The following is a 22,688-nucleotide window of genomic DNA, read 5'->3' as shown; positions in this document are numbered from 1 at the left end:
AACTGTGGCATGGGGAAGTGGGAGGAGTGTCAGGGGGCGTTACTATAGTGACACAGACAGCCAAATCCACCTTTCACCGTTTAGGAGCATGAAGGTTTTTTCCTTTGCACAACTACGTCACACTACCTTGGGTGCGCTCCAAATCCTACTTGTGCTGACCTGAGTCAAAGGCTCAGTGTGGCAAGTGCTGTTACACGTGATATGTATAACAGCACTGTAACTAGTGCAGACTAATGACCACATGTTTGCTGTTTAATTATCAGCTGATAGTGATTCACCAGCAGACCTGCCGCCTCATGTATCTCCTGCACTCCATTCAAGTGAGTTTTTAAATCCACTACTACATAACAAACAGCAGGCTGGCTCAACCAATTGCAGCACAGCTCTTGAAAAATCTTTGGTATGATCAACTTTTTGCCAGGTCAGCTTTCCTGCAGTCAGTTTTAAACCCCAGAAATTTTCTCAGTAAATTATAATGTAGATCAAATTATCAACATGAACCATAGACTATATAAAATAATAGATGTAGCCACCGCGACATCACCCATTGGTTTGTGGACTCCCAATCTGAAGCTTTGAGTTTGGCATATTGACCGTCGCCATCTTGGTTTTTTGGAGCCAGAAGTGACCATATTTTAATGAGAGGCTGGGGTGGATCTGACAGTGACTAACAGACTGTAGGGAGGCCTCACAGTCAACCTGTCACTCAGGCGGCTCTGTCCTTAAATATGTGTAACTAAAGTATATAAAATTAAAAATAAAATTAAAATGAAACGGTTACTGCACTCAAATTCAAAATACTGCTCCAAGTCGTGTCCGCCCCCCTCCCCTACAGATTCGAGGTTGCTGGGCAGCGGCACGCTGGAGACTGATTTGTTTGCCCATGGGCGGCTGCCGTGGCAGGGCTGCGTCGCCGCCTCCTTGATCTTCGGTTTTCCAGCGGACCGTTTGAGCAAGTCCGGCTTCTCTGCTGCTAACGCTGCTGCCGGGATACAGCTGAGGAGGGGCCGGCTGCTAATGCTATGTACCGGGACACTGCTAATGCTGCTTGCCATGCTGCTGTAGCTCAGTCGTAACTGTAACTGATGCTGAGACTCTACTGACTGTGTGACTGGTAGACGGCGGTGGGTGGCGCAACAGGCCAAAACACAAATTCAAAACATAAACATGATTTGCAGACTGTAAAATTGTTTTTTAAATGCGAATATTCTGGCTGTACTATTGTTGTTGGTGAGATCAGTATGTTATATGAACATTATTCCTTAGTCTCTGTGACACATTAGGAGGATTTTACAACTATTTGCTTTAGATTTCTTACATATAGACGAATTCGGCGACCGATTTGTGTATGCTGCCATCTTGCGGCGGTGCCATTGCTGTGGTGACATGTGTCAGGCATCAATTCATTATGCTGTCAGTGTGAACTTACTCTCTGGCCTCCGGTAACTGATGAAGGTATTTTTAATGAGTACTGACACTAATATAGAGATTAATGATTTGTTTGAGCGATAAGCAGGAAAGATTAGAGTAATAGGGAGATAATAGACTGTGTTTGTATAATAGACTCCATCACATCATATTGAAGGCGATCAATATTTGATCGCCTTCAATATGAAGGCCTAAAAGGCGGTGTTAAATTTGCCCGACCCATCCGGAGCTCAGGTAATTTTGACCCTTAATCAGAGACCTGTAATTGCCGTTTTTCTGGTCATCAGAGGCTAGGCGATCAATAAAATATTCTTGAATACCTAAAACAAAACACAAACACGTGTTGTTGTTGTTTTTAGTCACATAGCCTGTCCACAATGATTAAATGTCATGCTGCTAGCTAACGTCAGCACACGTAACGTATGCTAACGTTATATTACACAGTGTTTAATGATACAGTCTATTATCTCCCTATTACTCTAATCTTTCCTGCTATCACTCAAACAAATGATTAATTTCTATATTAATATAGGTACTCATTTAAGATACCTTCACCAGTTACCGGAAGGCCACTGTCTAACATCATCAATCCAGCTATTCATGATGCTGTCACTGTAGAGAGTCAGTTCACAATGACAGCATAATGAATTGATGACTGACATGTCACCGCAGCAATGGCGCCACCGCAAGATGGTGGCATACACAAATCGCTCGCTGAATTCGTCTATAGCTCCTTTAAGTCTTCATGAAATATAAATGGTGAGTTACATAAAAATTCACCCCCCTTCGACTGTCATGAAGGGTGAAATAGCTATAGACACCAAAAACCTTTTCTTGTACCAGGCTGTAAACATGTTTATTTCTGCTGTAAAGTCTGACTGGCTTCTGGAGCCAGCCTCTAGTGGCCATTAGAGGAACTGCAGTTTTTACCGATGTTTGCTCCATTTTTCATCCCCGTAGGTTGCCGTTTGACATGAACGCATTAATAGCTCAAAATAATCTTTTGTGTGTGTGTGTGTTGTATTACTCAGTAATGACTGTTTCCTGTTTCATTGAATAGTGGTGCAGTGAAGTGCAGTATGGTACTGAGCTTAGACGCAATTGGATATATCTACAACTAATCAGGGAAACAAAACGTGACATAGAGCTGAGCGATGGACACATCAATATCAAATATTATAATAGGTATTTCAGTCAAGGCTGTAAAGTATTGAGTCAAAATAGTAAGAGCCCATATACATGATAATCTGACACACATGCAAAGACCATTGTCTTTAGGGATTTGCCTTTTTGTGTGTGTATGGTCGTCCCAACTCCACTACTGACCAGATTTAATGGCTTAAGCCAAATGTGACCCAACTAAGGAGTGGTTCCACCACACTGCCTTTAGTGGCTCTTTGGGACACAAGGGAGAGGTCACACACACACACACACACACACACACACACACACATAGATTGACAGCCAGAATGACCCCAGTTATAAGGACAGATGTGGTCGTGAGGGAGATTGGACAGGCGAAGGTGTGACCAGAGTGAGGAAGAAAGTGACAGGTCATAGCACACCGTATGGTTTGTCACAAGCCTTTTACCCTGATACTCCCAGAATGAGCTGCTCTCTCTGGAGCTACTGCCACTCAAAACCAGGATAGATGTCTGACAGCACCATAAACGTCAGCCAGTGGAGCTGCTTTGATAGGGGAACATGAGATCAAAATGAGACTACACTCACTATGTATTCCCAGTACAAATGATAAGTTCCCCCACTATGGCTTATTTTTTGTTTATATCATGCTGCACGTCTAAAGAGAATGTTGATCTCTGGCAATCTCTCTGATCTCTTTTTATGTACCATGATGAGCAGGATGTTCCTTTCTGATCTCTGATGCCCCGCGCCCTTATTGTTGAAGAAGTTGTGGGGTGTAGCATTAATTAGCTTTTGATCTTCAACTTGAGGACATTCAGCATATGACTGTAATGTTACTGCATAATGTTTAATGCAAACCTGACCTAATCTAAAATTAACCACATTCTTTTGGCGCCTAAACCTTAGAAAGTGAACCTCAAAATGAAGTTTTTTACCTACGTGCTGAGTTTATTTTGAAAAACTCTGTATGCATTTAAATCAGCAGAAACTGTACATTTCTTGTGAAAGGGAAGGGATGATTTTGGAAAGAGAAAAATTGACAAGCCATCATATTTTGATGTGAGGGGCCACTGACCAACCGTCGGTTTCCAGTGTCCATATTCCACACTTTCGGTATTATCTTTGGCACCAAAGTAGCCCTTCAGACATGGTACCTAGACCCTAGCGTTTCCACCGCAAACAGTACTCTTAAATGTGGGCGGGGTTGTTGTCACTCACTGCTCCGTCCAGCACTCAATGTATTTCCTCCTTTATCAATCTGCACCTTGTTTATCGTCCACAGAACGAGGCTGCACGCCGACATTTTCAGAACAAAGTAGAACAGGCTGCAGTGAGAGTCTCTCTCCATGGGGTATTTAAAAATGATGGGTTTGTGCATTTAGTCCTTCTCAGGCAAGCTCAGGGGTTTAGTGTTACCAGAGCCCACAAGAATGATGCTCCACAACGTTTTTTTTTTCCTTCGAAGTGAGGATTTACGACGGAGTATTAGGGCCACATTGAAGAAAAAAAAAATCAGAGATTTCGAGAATAAAGTCGAAATATTACAAGAAAAAACTCAGTGGCAGAGTTGGGCCCGGAGTTTCGACTGACACAGAACTGGCACGGTGCCGGTTCCCGAACCTAATTAAGTAGGCTACTGACAACGGCATGAAAGACAATCTGATATTCTGTTTGTTGTTGGTTATTTCCTTAAAAACTACGACTTTATTCTCGTAATATTATGACTTTTTTCTCATAATATTACGACTTTATTCTCGAAATATTACAACTTTAATCTCATAATATGTCGACTTTATTCTCGTAATATTATGACTTTTTCTCAGTTATGACTTTAGTCTCGAAATATTACGAGTTTTTTCTCGTAATATTTTGACTTTATTCTCGAAAACTCCGATTTTTTTTTTTCTTCAATGTGGCCCTAATACTCCGTTGTAAGGATTAGAAATTACACAGTTCACATAATCTGTTCGAAATTAATATATATTTTGAAATGGTTGAACATCCACTCATTACTAAAAGTGTATGTCATCCAAGAGAAACAATAAAAACTAAAGTGATGGTCAGAGTTGTCACATTGAATTTTCAGGTGTGCTGATGGATTTGCATGGTCACCTCATGCATTGAGTAACATCACAAGTAAACGTTCCACCTTAAAAGTTGCCGGCAGTCGGCCCAGTGAGTTAAGTCACTTTTTTCTCAGACTCCAGCTGCTGTGAGAGGCAGCAAAACATCCTTTCATTTTATAGTCACAGTTTACTAATGAAACTCTCCACAGTATGAACAGTGGTTACATGAGCCTCAAAACCAGACACAACTCAGCCCTAAGCAGAGTGACCGTCCTCTACTGACCAATCAGACTGCAGTGTTCACAGCTCCACCTTTTAGTACCAGATCTGTGTGCTAGGTACCCCAACAGAGAGGGGACCAAACATGGGGACGGTACGGAACGGTTCCATTGGTACCATCCACAACTTTTCACTGTGGAAACAGAAAAAAAGTGTACCAAAGTGAACCGTGCTGCTTGATGTAACTGGGACCCCAATAGATTAGGGTCGGTAAGAGATTAATAATTTAATTAATTTCATAAAGTCAGTTTATTCCCCATGGCTAATTGAGCCTGCATGGTGCCAGGCACTAAAATGAGGTTGGTTACCTGTGTTAATACTCTGAGTGGAGGCCCCTGCATGTTGTTGTTTTTGTTGAGAAGTAAACATGCCCAAGGCAGTATTTATGTGCAAATCTGTGAAGCAAACATTCCTGCATTCCCGTACAGCCAGACTGCACCTTAATGTGGTAACCACAGGAAGGTACAGACCGTAGGTTTAATTTATTGAATGTTGATCCTCATACACTTTTTGTGTCACATTAGATTTAAGTTTATTTTCGTACTTTGTGTGTGTGCGCACATGGCCGGCTCTGCAGCACTGCTGCTGTATGTGTGTTTAAGCTACATTAGAAGAGAGTTACAGCGGCTCCCTCATTCTCCCCACTACATTAACCTCCCCTTCATCCTTAAACGTGTCCCTGCATGCCTGGCACAGCACAGTGTCCAGGGAAAAGGGATCTGTTTTGTCCCATGCCCCCTCCCTCACCATCTTTCCCTCTTTCATAGCCGACCAATGTGGGAGACGGAGAGAGCAAGAGAGGGGTGGGGGTGGGGGGGGGCATGACAAACGGGCTGTGAGCAGCGAGTCGAGAAGGACGCAGATGTCAAAGCCATGAATCTGGGGACGCCCGTGTACCCCCCACCCACCCCCCTTCTCTTCATCTTCCTCCCTCTCCATCCACCATCCACACCACAGCACCCCCTCCTTCGCCTATTCGTCGCTCTGTTTCCGTTTCTTTTTCAGTGTGTCTCTCAGACGGGCCTGTCCTGATTCTGCCCAATCAGCAGCTCTCCCCCCTCCTCTCACCTGGCCCTCATAATTACTCACCCGGTTCAGTAATCAGAGTAAAATGAAGTGACAAATAAGCTATTTGCGTGCATATGCGTGTGTAAATACGTGTGTGCACAGTCATTAGGTATGGTGACACTCACAGGGTCACATGCAGGCTTCAGCTAATAATGAGAGGCCATGAGTCGCCCATCACTGAGCTGTCGCCATCCATTCACACCTTTTATGGTCCGATGTGTCGAAGGTTGTGTGATACTGAGCACCAACACAAATGCCAGGTAAAATAAATAAAATGTGCTCATTGAAAGGCTTATATTTTTTATACAATAAAACATGGCTGTGAAAAAGTTTGTTCCTGATAGAGAACGAAGGTTGAGGCCAGATTCCAGTAGTCTTGATGATTCTTTGTCTCTTCTATCCACCTCTTTTGCTTTTTTCCCTACCTGTTAAAACACTTTATAACTTTAGTTTTAAAAACTAATGAGTTTTACAGTGGACAAAGTATCAAGGCGTTCTTAGGAACTTCTCAAACCAGCCACGTATCATAATCAGTTTTTCTACCATCCAGAAAATATTTAAGACGGTCATTTCACCAAAATATGAACAACTCAAACAACAATAGTAAGACACGACATCTGGAGAGCTAATAAATGGAGCTCATAGTGGTGGTTCAAGCAGGAATATGGGGTCTATGCTCTCCAACTAAACATGTTTTCAAATGACAGAGACGTCTGTTAAAATTCTAACTTATATCCTAATTTTAATGAATTTAATTTAATTAAATCCTAACTTATATTCTGCTAACTGCTGTTTAGTGTGGATAACACTTTTCATGAGAAGTTATCATGACGCCACAGTCTGGTGTAGGGATCGACTGATATGTTTTTTTCAGAGCCAATGCCGATACCGATTATTATGAAGCAGAGATACCGATAGCCGATATTTACAACCAATATATGTCTGCTGTAAAAATCATAGTTGACACAGAATTAAGGAAACACCAGAGGCAGGATTAAAAACTCAGAATAAAGAACGAAATTTTAGATCTTTAAATAAATAGGAAAATAAATAAGTTAAAAATAAATATATAACGAAGTTGAAGAATATGCCAGCTAAATAAAAACAGATTAATAAAAATAAATAAATACACAATAATCATAAATACAAAATTTAAAAAATACAATGAAAAACAATAAAAATAAAATAATAATATTAAAACTAGTCCATACCCATTGATAGCTTTGTCGCCTTCTGAGTAGAAAAAGGTGGGACAGACAGAATGACTGACTGACAGAATGACACACTGACAGTTTCCGTGATTACGTACAGCATACCATACCATGACTTAGTCATACCAAAAATTAGAAAAAGCAAACATTGGTCCACAGGGGGAGCCACAGCGATTGGTCGTATTTTAGCCATTTTGAAGCATTTTTCTGTTGTTATAGCGCCACCCAGTTGCCAATTAGAGTTAAATTTCTCCAGTCACCTTGAGGCGTCCTGTTCTACATATCTACCAAGTTTAGTAAAAATCCATATGGCGGTTAGGCCTAGATAAGAAATGAGCTCTCTAGCGCCCCCATTTTGTTTGATGGGGTCAATAATGGAGGGGTCCCCTCAGATTATGTGTGGTCATATGCCTACAAAGTTGCGTGGTGATGGGTGAAACCCTTGAGATGTTCTACACCTTTAGGGCCCTGGGCCCTTTGGCTTCCAAAAAATGCTCTTTGATAAAAAGCCTCTGTGTCACTTTTGACAGTGCTTTTATATTTGACAAGCAAATAGGCTCAGTAGTCAAAGGTGCTTTCTTTCAGCTTAGGCTCCTCTCTGAAGTAAAGCCCTATCTCTCACCAAAAGACCTGGAAAGGGTTATACATGCTTTTATTACGTCTAGGCTTGACTATTGCAATTCCTTGTACGTCGGCTTAGATCAGAGTTCTCTCCGGCACCTGCAGCTGGTGCAAAATGCTGCTGCTTGCCTTTTAACCAGCACAAAAAACAGTCACACATCACTCCAATTCTGGCCTCTCTGCACTGGCTTCCTGTTCGTTTTAGGATTGATTTTAAGATTTTATTGTTTGTTTTTAAGATATTGAATGGTCTGGCACCGCAGTACCTAGCTGAACTCATCCATCTCCAAACTCCAGCTAGAGCACTGAGGTCATCAAATGATACATTGATTTTAGATCTCCCTATGTCTAGGCTCAAAACTAAAGGTGATCGAGCTTTTGCAGTAGCTGCCCCTAAGTTGTGGAATAGCTTACCACTGGATATTAGATCTGCTGACTCTCTTGCTACATTCAAGTCGTTGCTTAAGACCCATCTTTTCTCACTGGCTTTTGGTGCATCTTAAGCTGTACATTTCTGGGTCTTCGACTGATTGATTGATTCTTCGTTTATTATGCTGATTCGGCATTTTATATTTCCATACTTTATATTTTTCACGAATTATTATAGCAGATTGTGTACACTGCATTTTGTATTTTGATTTTCTTTTGTTGTATCACAGTACTTAGTGCTTTCTATATTGTGCAGCACTTTGGTCAGCCTCAGCTGTTTTAAATGTGCCATATAAATAAAGTTGACCTTGACCTTTATGTGATGAGCCACGCTCTCTGCAATATTCATTGCCTTATAGAAGCTCAGTTTTAGTAAGTTTTCCAACTTTTGCCAAGAGGGAACTTTAGATATTGGTCCCTAGATTATGTTCACCCAGTTTCATGCAGATCACTCAAACTTCCTAGGAAGAGATCCATTTGAAGTGTTTTTTAAAAAAATCAAAATGGTGGAAAATCTTTCATGTCTCTACGACATACGGGGCATGAGATAATGCCCATTCAAAGTTTGCAATTTCAATCGGTTGCTATAGCGCCCCCCTTTGGCCAATTGATGTAATATTGCTTCATTGGCATCCTCCCATGACCCTCTACCACTGCGCCAAATTTCACATGGATTGACCAAGTCAGTGAGGAGAAAAACGTGGAACAGACACACACACACAGACACACACACACACACACACAGACAGAGTTTTCGTCATTATATAGTAAGATAAAATAAAATGAAGGAGAGCTCAATGAAAGGCTAAAAAGGTAGGTCTTGAGTTTGCTTTTAAGAGCCTAGAGTGGTACGTGCAGGCAGTGAGAAGCTTGCCAGGGGCAAAACAGCGCAGCTAAGGAAAACAAAACTGTATATTGGCATATTGGTGGAAAAAATCACTGATACCGATAACCCTTAAAATTCATAATATCAGCCCTGACTCCTAGTCTGGTATAGTTTCCATATCCGTAACTATGGAAATTTTCCTCTCCAACTCTCCTGATATAAATGTCTCTATTTGACCTCATTATTAATAGGCCTATCAGTGGCAGTCAGTTGTATGTTAAAATATTAAGTTTGATATATCCTCATGAGCGCTTTCTAGACTCTAGTTCAGGCCCCAAGGCCTCCGTGTTGGCTAATGTTACTTCACAGTAGGGATACCAATGGCTTCAAGCATCTCAGCTCTGGCTTAATCACCAAGCATATTAACCATACAAAGGAATCTGTTCAAATGTGAAAACATCACCAAAGGACATTAAGGCTCACGTTTAATGCTCATTTATGACATGGATAATGTTCATTCAATAGACAGTGTTACGTAACACGAGGAGCGACAGTAATCACCGGCTTTGCTCAGTCTCCAAAGCTTTGAAAAATGAAAGTAGAAACACGTCTCCTCAGAGACTGATCGACATCTTCTGTCTTGTAAGAAAAATAGTTTTTCTGAGGCTGCAGGTTCAGTCGGCAAAAAAAATCAGAGGCTTGTTTGACCAAAATACAACCAGGGTTATTTTCTGCGACAGTCATTTCTCTGAGGTGATAGAGACACTGTCAACTGTGAAACCATGTGTTTAACAGCTCTGGCCATTGGCTTCAAACCTTTCAAAGTGATGCCAAGTCACGTGTTTCCCCAACAACTCAGTATCTCTTCCACCACAAGTAATGACTCTGTGTTCGGCTTTGATCACATCATTTTTTATTTACCACAAAGCAAAGTTATCAGTGTTGCTGGTAAATAAGAGAGGGAGAGCTCCAGCAAGTGCAGGCAGAGTAACATTATTATTGATGGTGCGCTACTTTCATTAGCACGCCTACCTGAAGTAATGAAGGGGATAATGGACAAAAGGGTGTTGGTGGTTGCCCTTGTCTTTGTGTTTGCTTGAAAAAGAAAATGAGGCGGCCATGTTTTATCTCCCCAGTGGTAATGTAATTTGTGCAGCAGAGAAAGTTGACTCATTCAACTTGGAGTGCCAGCGAGGTGGCTGATAGTATTAAGGAGATGCACACCTGGCTGCCATGAACTTCAATGCACCGAGGAGCTCTCTGTGATTGCAGCGTCAGGAGGCAAAGGAGGAACTGATGTGGGTGTCTGTTCTATTGAATGAAACACCAGTCAGTTCCTGTGATTTGATCCACTGTTTGGTTTATATTATGCACTTCAAGGCCAAAAATATGTGGACACATCTTTACTCATACTTTTGTGTAGTCTTGGTCTGGGGTCGGTTCATACAGTTATATTTCAGACAAGACTTTGTAGCTACTCGCTGAGGATTACCATTTTCTGTTTCAATGTGACAAGACCACTGTGCAAATAGACAGGTCCATAAAGAAATGTTTTTCCCACTTTTGCGTGGATGACCTTTACTGAACACAGCCCAGGTCTTAACCCAGGTCAACACTGATGGGATGAACTACGCAACAAGCCCTAAAGGAATACTTCACCCCCCAAATGACCATTTGTATATCAATTTTCATCCATGTCACGTTGACAATGAAGAAAACTTTTTTCTTCTAGCATGCTTCAGACAAACGAAGAATCCAAAAATGGAGACAATTTTTGATTGAAGTCATAGGGGTCTGTGTTGGGGGGACAGCAAAACTATATCAGTATAGTAGTTCATTAATTTTTTCCTTAAAGGGATAGTGCACCCAAAAATGAAAATGCAGCCATTATCTATTCATATGCCCATGGAGGCTCAGGTGAAGTTTTAGAGTCCTCACATCACTTGCAGAGATCCAAGGGGAGAGTGGGTAGCAGCACAACTCCACCTAATGGAGGCTGATGGCGCCCCAGATTTAAACGTCCAAAAACACATAATTGAAACCACAAAATATCTCCATACTGCTCGTCCGTAGTGATCCAAGTGTCCTGAAGCCCCGACATAAAAAGTTGTTTGGAAAAACGTCATTTAAACTCTGTTTTTAGCCTCATTGTAGCCTGTAGCTCTGACTGCCTCTCTGTGCACCGCGCTCACGTGTGCGTGCTTGCACGAGACCGTGGTTTCAATTATGTGTTTTTGGACGTTTGAATCTGGGGCGCCGTAAGCCGTTGCTACCCCCTCTCCCCTTGGATCTGTGCAAGTGTTGTGAGGACTCTTAAACTTCACCTGAGCCTCCATCAGCATATGGGTGAGTAGATAATGGCTGAATTTTCATTTTTGGGTGCACTGTCCCTTTAACTACTTATCCTGTTAGGGGTCACAGGGGGCTGGAGCCTATCCCAGCTGACACTGGGTGAGAGGGTTCACCCTGGACAGGTCACCAGACTATCACAGGGCTGACACATAGAGACAAACAACCATTCACACTCACATTCACACCTATGGACAATTTAGAGTCACCAATTAACCTGCATGTCTTTGAGTTTGCATGTCTAACATGCAAACTCCGCACAGAAGGGCTCCCCCAAACCAGGTTCGAACCGAAACCCTCTTGCTGTGAGGCAGCAATGCTAACCACTGCACCACCGTGCTACCAGAACCCATGTTCAGTGAAGTAAAATAACATTCTTAATCAATAGAGTCTGGCTTTGTAGAGAACATAAATACATTTTACTTAAACTTGCCATCTGTTTAGGATGTATTGAGCATATGACTGGATAAATGAGACTTGGATTTTACTGCATGAGGTTTGTGAGAGTTTGAAAATGGAGGATTTAAAATATATTCTTGTTGTGTTTAAATGTAGACCGCTTTTACTTCAATTCAGGAAGAATATTGTCAGTTTGGGGATTCTTTGTTCACTGTAGGAATGCAAGAAAAACAAAGATTTCTCCACAAATTCAACATAACGCATAGAACAAATGGTCATTTGGGGAGTGAAGTATTCCTCTAAGGCCCAGCATCAGTGCTTGACCTCATTGATGCTGTTGTGGTTGGAGAGCAAAGCCCTACATTCAGCTTCCAAAATCTTGCTGGAAGTATTTCCTGGGGAGTTATATTATAGCAGCTTATGAGTGCTCATGGAAGAGTGAGATTTTGTACAATCATACATGGCAGTGTCTAGGTGTCCACATTTTACCCGTCTAGTGTGAGTGAGTGTACAGAGTGTAAAGTATGAGGTATTAAACCAGGACAAAATGACCATCAGGCCATGTTTTGTGCACACGTGATGGATACAGTCATTGCAGCAGCCTCATGAAATTGATGCAAAGCTCCACACCCACAAGATGTTAAGGCGTTCTCTGATTAAATTTGTTGAATGCTTTTCAAGCCATTAAATTTGTTGATATTAAGCATGTCTCAGCACTGAGAGGAGAAGTGTACGGGACCAGAATTTTTCCCTTAGTTATGATTAATGATCTTTAGAGTTTAGAGGAAAAAAATTCCCCTGAAGGGATTCAGTCATCGCTGACCAGGCGGCTTTACAATAGTTGAGCCCACTGAAAATGCATTTTGAGATGCAGTGACCTCCAAAAATATGATACATTTGTTTTACAGTCTTGTTTCTTTTGGATGTGTAGTGCATTATTAGGATGTCTCAGATACATTCAGGTTCAATTTAAGCGCTTTGTCAGTAGACCTTGGTGATACAACAGTTTAAACAACAAATAATTAAAAATCTAATAATAAAAAATACAGTTTAAAACCTCTGATGGGGCTGGTAGATGGAGCCCAAGTGCAGACAGACTGCAGTAAAATGCAGAAATAGATGTCAAAGTTTCCACGGGTGAATTTCTCCCAACACAGGCAGGAGCTGTAGGAAATGTTGACAAGAAGTTGCATCTTTAGGGCTCCAGGTCTTACCAGCTCTGAATGAAGCTTTTCTGCTGGCTGTGGATGTCTTTTTTGGCGGAGGTGCTTTTTATGGCTGGTTGCCTTTCCTGTCTCTGGCTGCGGGCCGGCTAACATCACTTAAACCATTGCAAGGAGTGAGCCGCACCAGAGGAGCTACTGTAGCATGTCACAGATGGTCTCCCCCCACCGTCCTCACTCTGTCTTTCTCTCTGTGTCTGCCTCCACTTTATTTTCTCTAGTTTCTGGTTTCTCTTTACGAAGGGAAATAAAATATTTTATCACACTGCCAGCACACCAAAGCAAACTCACAAGCTGCTAACTTAAAGCAGTACTTACCTTTCTGGAAACTTTTCTGGCAACTTTTCTCCCTAACAATGGCAGCCAAATGCGGACGGCCGCTTCCACCTCCAGCCGCTCCAACAGGGAAATCAGTGGGCAAAAGAAAGAATATTGCAGAAAAAGCTAACGCTAAGAGAGAACTTGATGCTGCAAGAGCCAAAACTTGGGTCAACATCAACTGTGCTTTCGATGGTGAAGACTGGTGCAGCTTCATCCTGAGCTAAAAAGGGACGAGATGGTCGCAGAGTTTCTGTTGGACAGGTATTTTTAGTTTGCCTCTAATGTAACATAGGCTATGATGTTATATATGACAACACAGCATCCAGTTGCTAAAGGCTAACATTAGCCTACTGTAGTGTAGCCTCTGAATCTTATTAGTAACGTTAACGCTACTATCTAACGTTAGCACTGTAACCTTACTCTAAAACTCATCAGTCATCACTGACTCTGGTTGAGTTTAAAATCTCCAGGGTTGTGTTTGACTGTCTTGGTTGTAACGTTACACTCGCTCTCCTCTTCTGTGTATCTAACGTTACCTTGCCAACGCCTACATCTATCATAGATGTAATGAGGACATAATGGAGGAGGGGCGAGTAGGCCTTTGGAGGCTAAGTGCTGTGTGAAATGCAAGAAAGGTCAGAGTAGCTTTAAGTAAATATGTCAGTGAGCGTTGTGAAGTTGCCCAGGTCATCGCAGTGAACGAAAGGTTGGTAATATTTTAACCCTGGGACCTGAATGTCAAAACTTGAGGCTGATTTGTGACTTTTAAACAATATCTGTGTATGTTATGATCAGTTCTTGACTCCCTCTGCTCCTCTCTTTTCTCCACAGTCTACCCAGACCTTTGTAACATCAGCCTGGCAGCAGTTGGAGACACACAGAAGCACCAGGACCACATTGCATTCTGGGATGACGTGTATGGCTTCAACATGGCGTGCATGAAGAAGGTTGTGGTGCCTGAGGCTGCAGTGGAGGTGGTGAATGCGGACACACTCATCTCTGAACCTACAGTCATACAGGTAAACATGCTTATAAGTTGTAAACTACATCAGTTTTACCAGTATTTCTGTAATGATAGTAAAATGCAACAGAGTGACTTGTCTCTGTAATCTGACATATTACTGGTTGTTTTGGCTCGACATGGACCCAGTGTGGATTTTTTTAAAATGGCAGAAGTGAATATACACTATGACCGGAATAACCACTAGAATTCTAGCATTTTCCAAGAAGTAAAATTCACTGTAGTGTCAGAAATAGAAGGAAATAAAATATAGTTGCATAACCTAATACTGTAGGCCTGGCTAAAGTTTAATTAACTCCATCTAGGCCTGTAATGAAATGTTCTGTTGAGGTCTGAGAATTTCTTTCCTCTATTTTGTGTGAAGAATATGAGTGTTTGTTGGTTGCCAGCCTGGGGTCAGGACCTTACAAGGGGTTGCAGGATGGATTTAAGGGGTCACATGATAATTACAGGGGGTAGGAAATAATAAAAAAAACAACAACATTATGCCACAAAAATGTTTGTTCTTTAAACTTTTGTGTAATCTTGTTTTTTTTCTTGTGAAAAACTGAATAGTGTTTAATCTACAGGCATGTAAAAATATTCTGACAAAATCACCTGGGTTTGCACAGCACTTGTTGCTCAGAGATGACAGGTGACATCAACCATTATGATAAACAAATATAAAAATAACTTTAACATGTTTCTGCCAGGTGGCTCTGAGGCTAAAGGCCTTTGCACAATAAGTCTGATGCGTTTTGCTGGTCTATTCATTGTGAAAATTAGCAATACGAGACAAAATGGAGTCATCAAGCAGTAAGGATGATTTTGTGGTCCTTTCCCCTGAGAGTGGAAAAAGAAATCCTGAGAGAGAATTTTATCTGCTGATAGAGGAGCTGCAGAATTTTCCCGATTGTTTCCAGGTCTATTTTAGGGTGTCAGCTTGATTCGTTGCTAGCAATACTGGAATCACCTATTAAATAGAAGACCACTAATCCAATTGAACAGTTCCTGGCAATATATGTCTGGTAGCTACACACACAGATGTAAAAAAAACACAGAAGATCAAGCCGTTTCCAAGAACTTTAATGAAGGTCAGATGTTTTAGAGTTGGTGTGTGAGCACGATTGACACAATGTGAGGTCGTATTCAGACAGACAAACCCAGACTTGATGTGCAAAAGCCTTAAATCTTTATCGAAGACTCTTTGGATTGGATTTTCAATTCTGTCACCAGTGGATGACACCAACTTCCCACCATCTGATAGCTAACACCTGTAGTGGCTCGACGTATTGACAATCCAATATGTGCGTCTGATTCTAATGTACACGGATGTTGGAAGCTACAAGTTGGAGAAATAGAGTTTGCGGCGCCTGAGTTGTTTGGCTACAGACAGGGAGTGAGCGCAGGAGTTAGCTGTGGAGAGAGAGATAGGGCCCTGGAGGTGTGCGTGTGTGTGTGTGTGTGTGTGTGTGTGTGTGTGTGTGTGTGTGTGTGATGCTGTAGCACTGGGTGATTGATCTGTCTGATCCTTGTTTAAGTTCCTCTTAAGGAAACTTCATTACTCTCAGCCCCCTGTGGATAGAGCGGTTTTCACTGAGCTGATGGGAGAGCACACACATTACACAGAGATAAAGCAAACACACACACACACACACACACACACAATCCAAAACATATAAGAGCCTCTTCTGAATCTCTCTGTGCGGGAGCGCTCTTCCTTCTTGTCTCTCATACCATCGCGTGTTTCTCCACCGGTTGGCCTGTTTGTTAAGTAGCATGTGCTCCACCCATGTGTGGATGTGATGAATGAGGGCAGAACTTGATATAATGGAATTTGAATCCTCTAATCGATAGTTTCTCCCCTCCAGTGACAAATAGACAGCCCCTCTGCCCAAATTACATGGACTCTCATCTATTGCCTCCCCTTGATACGATCCAATAGCATTCCATTAAGGCTGGCTGCTATTCCGTAAAATTGAGAGCCCTTTCATGGAATTATAAATTCCTGCAAAACAGATGAGTGTTTTTTCTGAGTGAGAACAGATAGGAATGTTTAACTTGGAGCCATTTGAAGCAGCTTTAAACCTGCCCTGTGTGATGTGTTTCATGTCCAGGGTCGTCATTTTAACAGTTAAGAAAGTAATTTAGGTATCGAGTGTGTTGCTTGCTTAAAGGCACAATCTGTGCCACACATGTAAACCTGCCGGGGATTGTCCATATTTATTGTGTAAGCGCAGGTTTTGTGCTGAGGTCAGTGGGCTCTTTTTTTATTCCAGCTGATTTGTGATCTAGCAGAATTTAGGTTTTCTATGATCAGCTTGCAGCTAACCAGCTAGCCACCTAGCCGTTTGGAGCTAATGCAACATTTTAAGTAAGTGTTAAATTGCTATTGGGCAGAGTGTGGAGTATGGAGTTATATAATGACAGTCGGGGGGGTCAACTTCTTCTCCAGGGCGTAAAAGGAGCCCATGCAGTACAGTGCAGACACATGCTTCAGTGAACTGGAGTCTTTCAGTCCCTACAGTATCTTACTTGCGTCACGTTAAATCAAATCCATTACACCAGCTCATGGGGCACGCACCAGTGACAACTTTTGTTGTCAGGGGTCACCAACAAAGTGTTCTAGAGGAAAACTGCCAGGAAGTCTCTCACACACACACACACACACACACACACACACACACACACACACACACACAACAGCAGCAGACCATCATTTCTACTCAAAAAACACAGCCCCACAGAGATAGGCCAGAGGTCGGCAACCCTTTACGAACAAAAGAGCTATTTTTGGACAAACAAAGAACAACAAAAAATCTGTCTGGAGCTGAAAAACATGTTTGGGGCTTAGAAGGAAGGTAGCACAGTCTGTAACGACTCTGCAGTGGACTGTTTATGAATATTGGTGATTTAACTTTGCAGCTTTGGCAGTGAAAGCCAACAAATCTGTCCATGCACAATAAGATTTTCCTCTGAGACTTTTCCTTCTTTGGATTTGGACTTCATAACTAGGCTAGCAAGGGAGACTCAAGACTCAAGACTAACCACTGCAATAAGGTTCAGCAAAATATAGAAAAAAGGTGCCCAGCTGCAGGCGTGTGACGCACATTTTAGTTGATGAAATGTTGAAACATTGTTTTTACTCGCCGTGTAGGCTACACATTTTTACAGTTGGAGAAGGTAAGAATGATTTCAGGCCTACAACACTGATAAATAAAAATTATTCATTTCCATATAGTTTGTGTCAAAGCCAGAAGGAGTCACTAATTATTTTTTATTGTGGTTGTTCTAAGTTTTATATAAATTGCTTGGGTATGCAGCGATACTTAAGTGACCACTTTCTTTTTCTGTTGTTTTTCTTAAAAGAAAAAATGTATACTTAACTCTTTGTAAATGTCTTAATACAATTGTATACATCTGCAAAACTCAATAAAAAAAGTTGGAGAGAAAAAAAAAAAAGCCAGAGGGAGTCACTGAAAAGAGGGTTAAGAGCTGCATGTGGCTCCAGAGCCAAAGGTTGCCAACCCCTGAGATAGGCAGATGTGTTGCTACCATACAGCATCTCGGCCTGTGCCTGACTAACATTAAAGACATAGACCACCCAATCACAAACTGTTTTATCCACTTTTTAAAATTGAAAATAGTCCAAGAGAAAAATCACTTAACATTTCACATCATTTAATCGAACACTTCACATTGTAAATCCTGTCCTGGCTCCAATACCAAAATAATTAGATAATAAAGGACTCAGTCTGTTGGTTCAAAAACCTGAGTCAGAGTGACTTCTATCTTTTCCATAAATTTAGTGAGCAACATACAGCACCTGTGGAATTGATCCTGCAGAATATAGATGCATTTATTTTTTATTAAAGTCTATCATTTTTCCCTTTTCAAGGTAAAAAAAAAACAGCCGCAAATGTTTGATTTTTGAGTGGTCTGTGCCTTTAAGTAGTATCTCGGCTGATGTTTCAGGCCTCACAATAACTTCAAAGTAAAACTCTGACATCAGTTAATTTACCAGTGTTGACAACAGCTCAAATTATTACAAATGCAGCATTACAAATAAGCGATTTTGATTTTGGTAACTCTCCAAAGTGAGTCTGTATGTCGTCAGAAATGTCCTTTATCTAACTTTATCAGTCATTGTCAGGATGTTTTTTTTCCCAGCAACTCAAAATCAAAGAGTAAAGTAATAAAAGTAATAGTGGGATTTCTTTTTCTACTTTATTAGTGATTCAGGTATACACGTATACCTCCTTTGAATAAAATCCAGTTAATCTTATTTACATGTGTATTTGTCAGCTCCTGTGCATCTCAAGTGGTGATAACACAAATAGAACAAATGATAAAAAGGAATGAATGAAATCAATACTTTGTTGTCGTTCAGGTGGGACGGGAGGTCTTACTATGGAATCTGTTCTATATCTGACCACGTGTGTATGCGTGCTAGGCCTGTTTTTAACAATGTCGTCAAAACTAATAGAAGCATTGGTCAGAACACTGAAAATAAAAGTTGTGATACACCACAGTTTCTTTTAAGACAAAGAAAATATAGCTGTGGCAGCCTGAAAGGAAATACTGTTATATTCAGCTGTGAGACATTTTATCCAAAATGATTAATGAAGTCCGACTGAACCAACATACATCGTTATGATTCCCGTTACAGGCTCGACTGAACTGTAGGCTGTTTGTAAAATACAAATACATTTGAAAAAGAACCAGCACACATCCTGTCCCCTCTGTGAGTCAGATGCTCCGGCCAAAACAAAGAGCTGCTTGCAAATCAGATTCCTTCTACACCATCTGCATGTTTGTTCTGATTGTTCAGTTGTTTTGTATCGCTAGATCACAGTTCAGATTGTCATCAGTGTTTATCTTTTGTTGTTGTTGTTGTGCGTCTAATGCTTGTTTGTTTTTGTACTTTTAACAGACGATTGACTGTAACAGAGTGTGTCTGTCTGAGCTGGAGTTTGCATCAGATTTCTGCCTCAAGATAACAAACACCACAGACTGCACGGTAAGTACACACATATAGACACTACCCACTCGTGCACTGAGACATCCACAGTGATATTGCTCTGCAAAAGTTTGTAGAGTTTGTAGAGCTGGTAAAGTTTGAGTTTTAGCCTCAAAATGATCTCAAAACAAAAGTATATGAAGTATTTTGTCTTGCATGCAGTGCCTCAGCAATAATCAAGTACCACCCGTATGACACCAGGGCCTAATTGTGTGAATTAATTGATCAACATGTCATATTTAATGTTGCCGAGATCTCAAATGTAAAAACAAATGATTTGGGGGAAAAACTCATTAGTGTGTTTAGAAAGAAAAATAACCTGGGAAACAAAAATGTTTTGTCTCGTCAATTCTAATTTAGTCCAAAAGTCAAACATTAAGGGCTACACACACACACACACACACACACACACACACACACACACACACACAAAGAAATGACCTGAGACAAAAGTTTGCACATCCACTGTTACCACCTGTCATTTATCAGAGTTATTGTGTGAAGGAGCGAGGCAGTACAAACAGCAGAGACATCACTCAGCTCACGTTGATGGATTATGTTTCTGTATTTAAGAGGATGTCGGTCAGCTGGATATTTAATAGAGTTTCAAATCGAATCAGAGCAGAGAGGCTAATGTGACTTTGAATTACATGTCACACAACATGGTGAATGTTCGTAGCCTGCGTGCCCTGTCATTCTCTCAAACACCAACACACACTCGGTTACACAATCACAAGCCACCTCTCACATCAGAGCGTGGAGTAGTTATGATATGGTATATCTGCTGAACCAAAGCTTGACTCTGTTTTTCAGAGGTAGTCTTCATGTTTCAGCCTTGTCCCCTTTTATATACTGTACTTGCCTCACGTGTCAACTTCCTGTTACTTACTGTGACCTTAAGGTACAACTCTTTCAAGTGTTCGGGAATCGGGAGCACACACACACACACACAAGGAAAAGTTAATGAGAAGCCCTTTACTAGATACAGCAGGCGTTCTTCCAAACCACCCCCTTCACCTTCTCTCTACACACTTTAACTCAATTTCCGCGTTCACGCAAAGGGTCAGCCACCTTTCGCCATCCCAAACCAACTAGCAGAAAGTTGAAGAAGGTTTTAAAACCCTCCAAACAAACGAGCCTGCATCAATGCCAACTCACTGACCCTGTGCTGTATTTTATTTGTCATTAAAGACGTTCTGTACAAATTAAATTCTGTGCGACTACCCTTACAAATGTAAACAGCATTTAACAACTTAAGGTTACACTCTATTTAGGATCAAATCTCCCCTTCTCTCTTCTCTAGAAATCTGTGGTTGAGTTAATTTTAGGGGAGGGTTTGGTTCTGGAAAGGCTCTATATCTACTGTCTTGTGTGCCTTTGAGCAAAACACATAAAGCCGCTGTACACTTGAGCACTGTTGAAGCAGTTGCTGTTGAGCCTGTGAATCATCCAAAGTAACCAGGACATTGTTTTAGGGATGCTGTTGTTCTCAAATGTAATTATCTGCATTGCTCAGTATGACAAAGGGTCGGTGATACCATGTGTTTTTGGTTGTGACTGTTCCTTTAAGATACCTTATTTCACTGTAAGGCTAAAGGTGGATATGTACGCCTGGGTTTTGTGTTTTTCAGAGTTAGTGTGCGGATGATTTGCAGCCCTGTTGGAGGAACTGAAAACCCCTTAAAAGAAAAAGAAAAAAAAAAGCCTGAAATGTGTAACTACACATTAGGCATACAGTGTCTTTGTGGAGCTGTGAATGTTCACCTTGGCCTACTTTGTGTTCATCCCACATGATTTTGGTGCTGGTACTGTTTGCTGATTGTGAAGACCACACGTAGGAAGTTGAAAACAAGCTTAGTATTCTCTTAGTTGTCTGTAATAGAAGAAGAAGATAAACTTTATTAATCCCAGAGGGGAAATTTTTTCACTCTGTTGTCATATACGCACAGGCCCGAAATACACACACATGCACAAACAGCATTAATAGAGATGTCAGGGCGAGGGGGCTGCCTTGGACAGGCGCCCCGAACAGTTGGGGGTTCAGTGCCTTGCTCAGGGGCACCTTGGCAGTGTCCAGGACGTGAACTGGCCTTCCCAGCTACCATTCCACGATCCATATTTGGTCCAGTGACCATCCAGTTCCTAACCCAGGTCCCTAAGGACTGAGCTACTGCAACGAACAACACATCCATTTAGTGTTAAAGTTAGAGCTGAACAAGCCTGCTGCATTTTTCAACTCGTAGGAGGCACACCATTTGTTCCAGGCAAAATGTGTCAATGTACCATTTTAAGTTTAATATTGTCGTGCTGCAGAGAAGTCCAGAAGTCCAGACTTAACAAAACATATTTGTTTGATACAGATCACACCCTAAATATATGAATATATTTTTCAATCAAAATTTGAGTAATAATGTAAAAATGGTCATTCTCTTTATTATTGCAAACATGCAGCAACCTCCGAGGCAGAAAATGAGGCCAACATGAAAAGGTGCACTTCCTCTAATTGCCACTTGAGGCTGGCAGTCAGTCCCCATAGACACCCATGTTAAAATGCCCAACTTTACAGCAGAAATAAACATGTTTACAACCTGGTACAAAAACAGCTTTGGTCTCTATAGCTTAATTACAACTGTGTGTGTTGGGGGGGGGATTTTTATAGAACTCACTTGTTTCAATTTTATTAAGGCCTTAAGTTAGGCTTTGAGTGACAGGCTGTCTGCTGATAGTGTCCTCAGCTTCTCAGTCAGATCTACCCCTCGCTCGTCTACAGCACCAGCCTCTCACCCAAATATGGTCACCTCTGGCTCCAAAAAGCCAAGATGGCGATGGTCTAGGCTTCAAAACGGGAGTCCACTAACCAGGTGGTGATGTCATGGTAGCTGTATCTGTTATTTTTACAGTCTGTGACCACAATTCATCTGGCAATTGCAAAAGCAGCCAAAATACTTGCAATTAGGGTTTGTTTGTTTTTTTGTTTGTTTTTTTTTCTCTTTTTTTTCAAAATCGTTAAGCTCTAGTTTTGGTGGTGCTCAGTTTAAACCACAGACTGCAAAAAAAAAAAAAATAGAGTTAGCCTTGGGGTCTGAAAAGTGAAAATGCTTTAAACCTGCATTCTTTCTAATGGCCAGCAGGGGGTGACTCCAGTTGGTGCTAGAAGAAGTCCAATTGTATCAATGTCTATGAGAAAATATCTCTACTTTTCACTTGATTTATTACCTCAGTAAACATTTTGCTAATGAGTTTGTGGGCTCAGTTGCTAGTTTCAAATCTTCTTCAATACAGCATGATGGACAAGTCGCTAC

At 41.3% G+C, this 22,688-nt stretch overlaps 1 protein-coding gene across 1 annotated transcript in view; it reads left to right on the top strand.

Moving 5' to 3' along the window:
- The window catches only part of prmt3 (protein arginine methyltransferase 3), a 93,864-nt gene that overhangs the window by 40,404 nt on the left and 30,772 nt on the right, over nucleotides 1-22,688 (top strand). The window contains exons 12-13 of the mRNA XM_049561773.1: nucleotides 14,198-14,385; nucleotides 19,300-19,386. Of these exons, the coding sequence (XP_049417730.1) occupies nucleotides 14,198-14,385; nucleotides 19,300-19,386 (275 nt within the window). The remainder of the gene's footprint in view (nucleotides 1-14,197; nucleotides 14,386-19,299; nucleotides 19,387-22,688) is intronic.

The sequence above is a fragment of the Epinephelus fuscoguttatus genome, linkage group LG2, assembly GCF_011397635.1.
Source record: "Epinephelus fuscoguttatus linkage group LG2, E.fuscoguttatus.final_Chr_v1".
NCBI classification, from domain to species: domain Eukaryota; kingdom Metazoa; phylum Chordata; class Actinopteri; order Perciformes; family Serranidae; genus Epinephelus; species Epinephelus fuscoguttatus.
Note: the sequence above shows the minus strand (reverse complement) of the source record. Positions and strands in the feature narration are given on the sequence as shown.